At 37.6% G+C, this 12,011-nt stretch overlaps 1 protein-coding gene across 1 annotated transcript in view; it reads right to left on the bottom strand.

Moving 5' to 3' along the window:
- The window catches only part of ascc3 (activating signal cointegrator 1 complex subunit 3), a 143,973-nt gene extending 132,403 nt beyond the window's left edge, over positions 1–11,570 (bottom strand). Inside the window, exons 1-3 of the mRNA XM_061080652.1 lie at positions 11,536–11,570; positions 10,794–10,934; positions 4,223–4,373 (exon numbers count right to left, since the gene is read on the bottom strand). Of these exons, the coding sequence (XP_060936635.1) occupies positions 4,223–4,373; positions 10,794–10,883 (241 nt within the window). The 5' untranslated portion in view covers positions 10,884–10,934; positions 11,536–11,570. The remainder of the gene's footprint in view (positions 1–4,222; positions 4,374–10,793; positions 10,935–11,535) is intronic.
- Between the last annotated feature and the right edge of the window lie 441 nt (positions 11,571–12,011).

Genomic DNA, 12,011 nt, shown 5'->3' with positions numbered 1-12,011 from the left:
TTTCATCCTCTCTAGAGTGTGCTTAACAGCAACTTCTTAATTGGGTCCACTAACATGGCCATAGGGCAGGTTCAACACAGTGGGGAGCATCCCAACAGAAAATGCTGCTGCTCTTGACTGATGAATGACAAGGAAAAAAATACTGTCATGAAAACATAAGATTGCAACCTGAATAAAGATTCTTAAAGCTGAGCTCCATAATTGACGTGTTCAGTTCAGCTACCACTTGAAGTCTTTCAAAAACGATAACAGTGTGTTGTATAGCTTGCTATCATTTGTTGGGCAGCATTTTCAAATGAGATCATGAATACAAAAAAGACAAATGTATCTCTGTATTGTTCCTGGACCTTAAATGTAAATTTGTAAACCAATTACATGGAAATCCAGTCCATGCAGTAGACTCTGCAGGAGCCCATTGCAACTGTTACATTTCTAATGACTTCTCCTACCTTAAACCAACCTTTGTTTTGTTCGAGTTTTAAGTTCGAAAGTAGCTTGGGAAAATATTCAAGCTTTATTATCACAATAAAGTTTATAATTAGTTAAGGGGTTTGAATATTTTTCCCAAACACATTTTGAATTGTTAGCATCATTGATTCATGGGTGATATTCTTGAAAATAATATTCCATGGCCACCTTGAGATAAATTCTCAATTTATGTTATGTTTAAACTCTCACAGGTGTGAAAATTGTGGTTTGTTTTAATAAAAATAAACAAATCTTTCCTGATCCCTGATCAAGTGTTTTATTGTCTAAACCTAACCTGTGACAGGACTTTGGAAACCACGGCTCTCTGGTGTGTCAAATGTGCATGAACCACAATCAGCACTTAGTGACTGGCTGCAAAAGAAGCACTTGTTAAATTATTCAAAAATAATAAATTAAAAATAAGGAAAAAAAGGTTGCCTTTGAACATAATCTAGCCAGCAATTATGGTTCCACCACAATGTAACAGGGAAAGCAATTTTGTTGTATATGAAGGCAATTTCTGGGAGACGGTTCATTAAATCAGTGGGTAATGATGTACCAGTAAATAGCTTTGCTCACCAAACAGTTTAATAGCTTTAGCATACGCTTTTGTTTTCACTTAAACGCTTGAACCATTTGAATCAGACAGTTCACCCAAATTAAGAAAACATGGCTGACCTCTAGTTGCAGTGGTTGTGATGCAGAGTTTTAGTTTCATTGTCCAGGTTTAACATAGAATAATAGTGAGCCCATGGTTTTGAAAATCAAAAAAAATTCAAGTCTGTGTAAATCAGGATGATCCTGGACAGTTTTTAATTGAGGGCAAAAAAACTTCCAGGGTTGCCACAGTCTTTTTTCCTCATTTTCAATTCTGCTCTTAGCTCAACAAAAACTTTTGTGCATCAATTTAAAAGACTGGTGCTATGGAAGCCCATTTCCGCCACTGTGATGAAAAAAAAAAAAATTGGTATCTCATAATTATGAGATACTATCTCATAATTATGACTTAGCATCTCATTATTATGAGATACTATCTCATAATTATGACTTAGCATCTCATTATTATGAGATAGTATCTCATTATTATGACTTAGTATCTCATAATTATGACTTAGCATCTCATAATTATGACTTAGTATCTCATTATTATGAGATAGTATCTCATAATTATGACTTAGCATCTCATTATTATGAGATAGTATCTCATTATTATGACTTACTATCTCATTATTATGAGAAAGTATCTCATAATTATGACTTAGCATCTCATTATTATGACTTAGTATCTCATTATTATGAGATAGTATCTCATAATTATGACTTAACATCTCATTATTATGAGATACTATCTCATAATTATGACTTAGCATCTCATAATTATGACTTAGCATCTCATTATTATGAGATACTATCTCATAATTATGACTTAGCATCTCATTATTATGAGATAGTATCTCATTATTATGACTTAGTATCTCATAATTATGACTTAGCATCTCATAATTATGACTTAGTATCTCATTATTATGAGATAGTATCTCATAATTATGACTTAGCATCTCTTTATTATGAGATAGTATCTCATTATTATGACTTACTATCTCATCATTATGAGAAAGTATCTCATAATTATGACTTAGCATCTCATTATTATGACTTAGTATCTCATTATTATGAGATAGTATCTCATAATTATGACTTAACATCTCATAATAATGAGATGCTATCTCATAATTATGACTTAGCATCTCATTATTATAAGATAGTAACTCATAATTATGACTTAGCATCTCATAATTATGACTTAACATCTCATTATTATGAGATAGTATCTCAAAATTATGACTTAGCTTCTCATTATTATGAGATAGTATCTCATTATTATGACATAATATCTCATAATTATGACTTAGCATCTCATTATTATGAGATACTGACTGCAGGGTCTGTCATGCAAGTCAAATGTTGTATTTCTGTTACAGTGGCGGGCGTAGTTATCATTAACTCAAACCTTAACTTTACTTCACTGAGTTCCCAGCCTCTCTACCACTGCTCACCTGCTCTGCTGCAACCCGCCCACAGTCAGACACTAAGTCATAATTATGAGATAGTATCTCATAATTATGAGATGCTAAGTCATAATTATGAGATGCTAAGTCATTATTATGAGATGCTATCTCATAATAATGAGATACTAAGTCATTATTATGAGATACGGATTGTGGGCGGGGCGCCACAGAGCAGGGAACCCTAGGCTGAGCGGGTGCGGGGACAGCAGCCTTCCTCGCGGAAGTGGAAGACTGTGCATCGATACAGAGACATAACAGGATCGATCCATGTTTTCTACTCCGTTCATTGTCTTAGCGATGTGCTGCCGCTGAATAATTATAACAAGCGCTGCTCCAGGATCATCTTCCCTCTGACCCGCGCTCACTTCACACTTTAACAATAAACACCAGCACCGATCACAAGTTATTAGGACACGTACAGGACTGATGTTTACTTTGTGTTTGTTTGAGTTCATGAAACACGTGTTGTGTGGAGCTGGGGACTACGTGCACACGGTGTTTAAACATGTGTTTCGTAACGTGAGATGTAACGTGACGCGCACAGTACAGGACCGTCAGCGTTGAAGTGACGGAGCGATCCGAAGTCTTGATCGGTCATCATCGAATAATTACTAAAAAATACATGTGATTATCAGTTTTAGTGAAGAGGAATAGAGACAAGCATACACACACACACACACACACACACACACACACGCATGACAGACCCTGCAGTCAGTATCTCATAATAATGAGATGCTAAGTCATAATTATGAGATATTATGTCATAATAATGAGATACTATCTCATAATAATGAGAAGCTAAGTCATAATTTTGAGATACTATCTCATAATAATGAGATGTTAAGTCATAATTATGAGATGCTAAGTCATAATTATGAGTTACTATCTTATAATAATGAGATGCTAAGTCATAATTATGAGATAGTATCTCATAATAATGAGATGCTAAGTCATAATTATGAGATGCTAAGTCATAATTATGAGATAGTATCTCATAATAATGAGATGCTATCTCATAATAATGAGATGTTAAGTCATAATTATGAGATACTATCTCATAATAATGAGATACTAAGTCATAATAATGAGATGCTAAGTCATAATTATGAGATACTATCTCATAATAATGAGATGCTAAGTCATAATTATGAGATACTATCTCATAATAATGAGATACTAAGTCATAATTATGAGATGCTAAGTCATAATTATGAGATACTAAGTCATAATAATGAGATACTATCTCATAATAATGAGATGCTAAGTCATAATTATGAGATAGTATCTCATAATAATGAGATGCTAAGTCATAATTATGAGGTAGTATCTCATAATAATGAGATAAAAAAAATTTTTTTTTTCATCACAGTGGCGGAAATGGGCTTCCATAGGTGCAGATGTGTCAGACACCTAAAATCTAGAGAAATTAACATGGCGCTAGAATAAAAAAGAAAAAACTACTTTTCTGTCATATGGGCAACTGTCCTCTCAACTTGACTGTAGAACTGATTTCTGATTCTGATCTACTAAAGACAGAAATACAAGCGTAATTTCAGCAGCTTCTTCCACACAAGCAGTCTATAAATAGATGACATTCTGTTATGTTTTCATTGATATAACACAAACACATGGACATAGATTGAAAGGAATGACAATGGATTTGAGGCTAAGGAGTTAATTACCAATCTGTTTGGCTGCCAGAAAGAAGCTCTTCAGTTCCTGACTGGCAGCTTGGTGCTCAGCTTTGTCCTGATGCTCGGTGCAGAAATGGACAATCTTCTGCCAAGTCAGGCCCTCTCTGGCAAACAGCTCCTGTCGCTTCAGACGTTTGGTCTACAACGAGCCACAGGGAGAGAAGAAAAATTACATTTCAAGAAAAAGAACAGCAGCACTCACTGCTCTAATAATCTCTGGTATTTATAATGACCAACATACCCTTGGATAAGAACAGTGTACTCAAATAGTTTGCCAATATTGTGTGAATATTTAGTAAAAAGAAGATTTGGGGCAGTGTGGCCAGTCACAGTAAAAATATTACAGTGTAGTTCATCTTGCACATTAGGCCTGGAATCAGGTATAATAATAGCTGCTGTCTGTGCTGTGTCTTGTAACCAAATTGAGTCTAAGATATTCTGATGAAGTTGAATAACCGCACTAAAAGTTGTCCATTCATTTATTCATCTCTCCATCAGAACAATCTGCATTAATCAACATTTTAATATATATGTACCAGTGTTGGATACAGTTTAAATAGGTGCTTTACTCATACAGACCTAAAGCACCGAACTACAAAAACACACAGCCATTAATTTCCCGCAGCAAAACTCAACTGTCTCCTCCCATTCAACTCTGTGCAGCCTGTTAAAAGCTCAAGTGCTTCAAACGCCACTTCCTGCAATTTCTGTTAAAATGTCATTTGGGTTATTTTGTTTCAGAGCCACAAAGGACAGTACACAACCGTGTTCACTGGCTGACTCGTATTCCCTCTGACTGGAAACCTAATTCAATTCAAGGAACAGATGCTAGAATTTAGATTTTATGATTTTTCATGCGTTACCCTACTTCTGGCAAATTCAAGGGACAATTGCTATCACGGTTACAAAATAGGCACCAAGTCAACTATGATCATAGAATTTGTCATTGAATACTGTCTACCTGGTATTATATCGTCCATTATCATATGAATTGAGTCATATGGCTTTGTATCATGCAAAGACTGTAACATAAACACATGTATTCAGGCATTATGGCAGCAAATACTATTTAATGATACCAAAAAGAAAAGAATCACAAGTTTTTCTTCGCATTGTATTCACACTGACTTCAATGTAAAAACATTTAGTTTTGTAAATGTATTGTCTTCTTATTCTCTTCTTCAGACAATTGTTGTTTGACGGAGAAACTAACCCAGGGCAGCAGGGCTGCATCTGATTGGCCACATGCAGAGCTTGAATGCATGTCGCAGGGAGCACTATTTATCGCAGTTTAAAATCGTCTTTTGCAAGACTTGTTATGGAGAATATTAAACAACAGTTGTGTGTCTGTTACCATATGTTTCTTTGTTTGCCACATATCTCTATTTCTTGTAACCATAGCTTCTGTCTGAGACATAACAGCCTCCTTCTCTCTACCAGTGGTACCTGCAGGCAATGAATCACTGCTGCAGCAGAGGGAGGGAGACAGAGGACAGGAGGAAGAACTAATACTGACTCATGTCTGTGATTCTTTTTCCCAACTTCGCTCAGTGTTTTCATGTCAGGAATATTGTTAAGAGTTATTTTCACTCTCAAATCATAATTTATATTAAAATGAAGTGGAAAACAAGACTCACTGACAGGCTTCTTGAAGAACAACATTGTTGATCAGTTGATGAAAAATATTTAAATGAATTAATTCTAAATGTAAATACCTATAATATTATCATTTCAATTTCTGTAAAGAATACTTCCATTTACCTCCTCATTCATTAATTTATTTATGCAGAATTTATTCCGATGAAAATGTGTAATATCATCAGTCACGGATGCAGCATAATATTTTGTTTTAGATTTCTGATACGCGAATTAGACAAAATGTTTTTTAGAGCAGACAGGACAGGTGGAACCATGCAGGTGTGCAGAGTAAAACCAGTCCACATCAGATCCAGGCATGTTGTCCACACATCTAGGAAACCAGAATTGAGAGGAAAAGCCGGGTCCAGCTTCTCAATTGTATGGCTCACCAAAAAGGGACATATCTTATTCAGAGGAGACACGTCTGTGTTGGTCGGTCTATAACGAAGGAGAGGGACAGTTCTGTTTGCTGTGCAGAATACACAATGCCTCCAATAAGTTTAATAAACACAGCACCTTCAACCTCTCAGCCTCCACAAATTTCAAGAGTCCAATAAAAGATCATGCTCTATCTACCATGGGGAAGGAAAAGCATCTAAAAGAGATGGAATGAGAACATTCCTCCCTATAGCTGCTCAGTATCAATCTGCCGAAAAAGCGAGAGACGCAGTCACAAATAAATCGTCTCTTTCTACTAAGACTCTAAGAAATAAAGAATTTGCCTCTAAGAAAAACAAAGACACAAGAAGAGCCAGAGGAGCATGAGACTACTGTTAGCCAAGTTAACTAAATACAATCTTTCTCTGCTGCTTTACAAACAAAAGCAGTATGTGTTTGGAGCTGCTTGTCATGTTTCAGAGCTGTTAGCAGTTCCCCCGGGACCTGAAACTCCTCACAGGGATTCATTTCAATCACTGAAAAGCTAATGTTTCACAAAAACAAAGAATAAAACCAACCTCAAACACTGAAAACAGGTCTGTGCAACAATTCATCCATCTATCTATCCATACTCTTTTCTCACTGCAGTGATAAAGCAACTTATTACCGTGGGTGGAAAGAGGGCGACACACAAGGAGACTCAGCTGAAGTCTCTAACCCGCCACAGTTTAAACCTTGATTAGTTTGAAATAACGCCAAAATATCAACACTGATCATCATCACATAATGATCACTACAACCAAATTATTTTTGAAACTTTATGATTGTGATGAAAAAACAGCTGGAAAAACAAAAACAAGATTTATTAATTAGTAATTTACAATAAATGTACCTGTTCTTCAACAACTGGGTAAGGTTATGTAAATTGAGTTATGGTACGACAGCTGATGTATTTCAGTGTGTAAATGGTATTTAATGAAGAGTGCAGAGGTTTGTCAGGCTCAGTGATACATTTTTCCCTCAAAGTGTTTAGTTTCAGTGGGACCTTGTAACAGCTGAGAGTTGGAAAACTGTTCGTTTTGGAAATAATATGCATCAAGTCATCATGCCACCATGCCACCATAATTCCAAGAAAAATAAAGATCACAAATAGGGTTGCAAAGGGGTGGAAAGTTTCCGGTAAATTTCCGGAAACTTTCCGGAAACTTTCCATGGGAAGTTTAGCTCGGGAATTTTGGGAATTTTGAAAAAAAATACGCAAATTAAACGCTGAGCAATAAAAACATCATTCAAAACTCTAATTTCAAAGATGTATGGAATGCAGCACACACTGCACGTTGATTTTCAACCCTCCACTGTGCATTTTTCCATCACATGCACAGATAATTCCCAGCATCCAGCACACTACAGCAGGGCTGTTGAGGCCTGCTGTAGTGTGCAGGACTAGTCAGGTAAGTTTCGATGATATGACTGGGAAAATATATTAGCATGCTGATTGAGGATTGTTCATCTGTTCATCTAGCCTATTTCCATACGTTTATCCATCAATTGTAAAATATGTTTACAGAAGATTCCAATTGTTTGGCCAACTATTTATATCTCTGGCATTGCATTAGCGTTTTTTTACAAACTTTTTTCTCATCTTATTCTACAGAACAATGCCACGTGCACTATCTCATGTGTGGAGTGATTTCACCTCATCCAATGTAGAAGGAAAGGCTGTGTACATTTGCAAATACTGTGCAAAGAACTATGTTAAGAATGACACAACGATGCAGAAGCATATAGTCAAGTGCCCAAAGTTTCCTCAGGGCTCAAATCAGCCTATGACAAAACAAAATGTTTATATTTATGTCTGTATATGAAAAGGTAAATACAGTTAGTATAAATTACCCACAACATTTCCAGTTTATTCCCGTTTATTCCCGTATATTCCCGTTTATTCCCGTATATTCCCATGGAAAGTTTCCAACTTTGAATATTCCCAGAATTTTGCAACCCTAATCACAAATAGGTGAGTCTCGTTTCATGATCCCTCCAACTAATAATGTTTCTAGTATTTACACGTTTACTATAATTGTGTTTAGCTTTTTTACTAGACATGGTGTGATGAGGTGTCTGCTGTCTGGTATATCTTATTGGCCAACAGCAGGAATGTCATACATAAGCAATAATGATGTGTTATGTGTGTGTTAATATGCAACATGAGGGATGCTTCCATGCCCTTGACTTGTGCTGCCGGTCTGAAACACACTCACGTCACACCTAAATAATTTCTTACTACCAACAATAACTCCTAGGTATGAGTAGTGTGAGCTAGTGTTAATACCTCTGCTTGGGGCTATTAAAGTCAAAGAGAATTCAGTCTGTTGTTTATTTCACTATAAACACATCATTTATCATCCTGTAGCATAAAAGTTATGCTAGGACAAGTGTCACATACAACTTCACAGTTTTCTAGCAAGTTATCAAATACATGTAAACATGACATTGAGGCAGTGTGTCTTTGGCCAAAGAGCTGCATGTAGTCACACAGTGGACTCTAACCACACACACTGATACTACAGCCTCTGTTTACCACACCAACAACTCTCTACAATCTGTGTTTTGGGATATTTCAACGATCCAATGGAAATATTTGATAAGAGCCACAGGCTATGCAAGCTGTATCATCAAAGATAAAATATTTCTGAAATACAACTAACATGCAAAATCTCATTACCCATTCCTCAGACTAGAAAAACAGCCTGCTGAAGTTGATGCCAAAAAGGGAAACCTCCAGTGAGTGTCAAAGCTTCACACATTTTTTACTCTGGTAGAATATTTAGTGTGAGGGGGGAAATATGCTGACTTGATTCAACTGACTTTTTCCATGATGGATAGTAAGGATAGAGTATTTGTGAAACATTAAAAGGAGCGTATGACACACTTACAAAGGTTTCTTCTCTGGATAAGTTTGGCCTAACCCTGAGAAAATGGCGCTGTTAAAGTCGTGATGATGTCATGACATTGATAAATAAAACATCAATGCCTGTTTAAATATATATATAAAATGTCAAATAAATGTATTACTAAAATGGTTTCTGTAATTTTATGTATCTTCTCAATGATATAAGTTCAAGTTTTTCGTGTCAGGGAGGTTTGGTTTTAGTATGTTATTTGATGCAACAAAAATGGGATGAAATGTTATGACAGTAGAGGTTGACGCACGATAGGTCAAGCGCATGTATTGGCAGGACATGGATGGGCTGGTCCATTCCCCAAATTGCTACTACGCAGAGTCAGGATCCAAATAGGCAAGATGGCAGTGTTTGTATCCACGATATATTAGATACATTATTGGATGGTGGGAGGAAGTGGAGACACATTTTTTATCTTTACATACCATCTATTACGCCAACAATTGTGAGAGCATAATCCTTATTACATATTTTGCTTTGCTCTTCTCGTCTGCTGGGTTAGAAACCCAAACACTGACTTTGAGTTCAGCCCAGTTTTTTAACATTAAGTGAATTAATAGATTTTTGTAGGATAATGCAAGTAATTTTCCCATAAAATTCCAAAACCAAAGATGAATGCATCCTGCTGACAAAAACAATGCATTTATCAATGTTCTGAAACTATATATCATATTCCTCTGTTTAAAGACCCATTGGTGTTCAAAGACTTAACATAAGTGATCCACACAATTGTTCTGTGTTACATGTTCTTTCATTGTCATGAAAACACACACACTCAGTATTTTACTGTGACTGAATCCCATAAACACCACCCTTCACTGTACTTGACCTTAATCAGGGTTTTAAGGGGGCAGTAAACTACATCAGAACAGCTTTTTAGACCTTTGACTAGAGCAAGAATTAGTTTTTACAGCCATTTTCAGACATGAACTCTGGAGGATGTCCAGATAATTGGACCCAGTCTTTCTCCGTAGCAGGCAGAGAAGGACATAACATTTCTGCTTCGGATATCACAGGTTTTTGTTTTAAGCACATCGACATTGGTGTCAGCCCTTACCACTTTTTGCTAAACCCCTTCGTCTCGGCCTCCTACTTTTCTCCTTCATTTTGAATCTGATGTGCGTTAAAACATAATCAACATTGTCACCACTGGCTCGCATTGAATCATGCGGAGGATATCCTGCTGTGTTCTCACATCTGCTCCTTCACACATTCTGATGACTTTTACTAGGGGCCAAGCTGGAGAAACTCCAGAAAAAATCCATCTCTTATTCAGACATTTGCGTTCACACATAAAGCCCCTCCAGAGAATGTCAGGAGATTCGCCAGAGTTCAGTGCTTGTCTGACAGCAGCCTAAGGCGTTGACAGGAATGTTCTCAACATTTCCTTTCTATGTGAATAAATTAGCACAATGGTGGTGAATCTTCAGTAACTCCACTGGTAAATGTACTCAGTGTTATTTAAGGAATAATAACACATGGGTGCTGTCAATCTGTTATGTTATTTGAGCTTTTTTTGGGGGGGGTATTTGGAATTCCGTGTGACAATACTAAATTCCAGGGTATTAACTGCATGGCCTCACCTTCAGATCGTAGGGCTGTTCAGTGAGGTGCTCCTTTTTGCTGACATGGGAGAAGGAGCGCAGGGCACCGGTGAGCCGAGGTGGAGACATGATGCTCTGAGGCTCTCACCCACACACCGCCTCTCCAATGAATCTCTGCAACTGACAAACACAGACACGCAATCGATCACCTGGACTTTCAGCACAGACCTTATAGCTTTCCCCACAGAGAGGTTTCTATTGACAGGCACAGCCGAGTCGCTACAGCACGTGTCCATCTGCACGCCAAGGTCCAGACAGAAAGCTGGTGGTTTTAAGTTATCTTTCAAAATGAAAGTGACACACGTGAAGTAGCACATTCCCTTGCAATGGTGACACGTTGTTAGGGTCTTTGGATGTATTCGGCCGGATAAAGAACCAGAGTGACACACCTGAGAGCAGGTACGTCATGTGAACGTGACCTGTGTCTACAATGAAGCGGTGTTAACTGTGCCGGGGGCTAACTGTGGTACCGGCACTATACGTGGAATGATAAGGCAGATAAAAACGAATTGGTGACTACGGCGGATATTGAATTGACGCTACTTTTACTCACTTTAAAAGACAACGAGAGTAAAGATGCGCACTGACGTGGATGATAGCGGGTGTTAGCTTGTCAACCGTACTGCCACTTCCGTGTTAGCATTAGCACCGTGAGGGTCTGTCGATATACAACCAAGTTTGACAGTTTACAGTCGATAAAAGTACGTAAAGCTGAACTCACCGGAGCAGCCCGGAGCATGCGCTGTGAATGGGCCTGCCGGCGGATGTCAACACTGGTGACGTGGTTGCTATGAATCCTGGGTATTGTAGTGTCTAAGGCGAACGCATGCTGTAGAATAAGAGCAAAAGAACTACGTTTCCCACTTGCCCAGAAGAGCGGCTAACGTCATACGTAAACGTGCTGCGCAGGGGCGGAGTTTAGAAACAAACACGTCACTCGCAGTAGAGTGAGGCTGTCAGTGCGTCAGAGAGCATGACAGCTCAGTGTTAGGATGCTATAAGCAACTTCTCCCATTCCCTCTGTCTCTCTGACCCACATCTATTTATCTTAAACGTCAACAACTTTGTGACGTGTTATCCCATAGTCTGTCTGTCTGTCTCTGTCTCTCTCTCTCTTCTTTCTGGGAGATTGTGATGTAGTATATTTGATAAAAAATAGGGTTTAAAGTACAATTGAGGATAAAGTATGCCAAATTT

This window comes from Limanda limanda, chromosome 11, assembly GCF_963576545.1.
Source record: "Limanda limanda chromosome 11, fLimLim1.1, whole genome shotgun sequence".
Classification (NCBI taxonomy): Eukaryota; Metazoa; Chordata; class Actinopteri; order Pleuronectiformes; family Pleuronectidae; genus Limanda; species Limanda limanda.
This window is presented reverse-complemented; position numbering and strand designations above follow the sequence as displayed.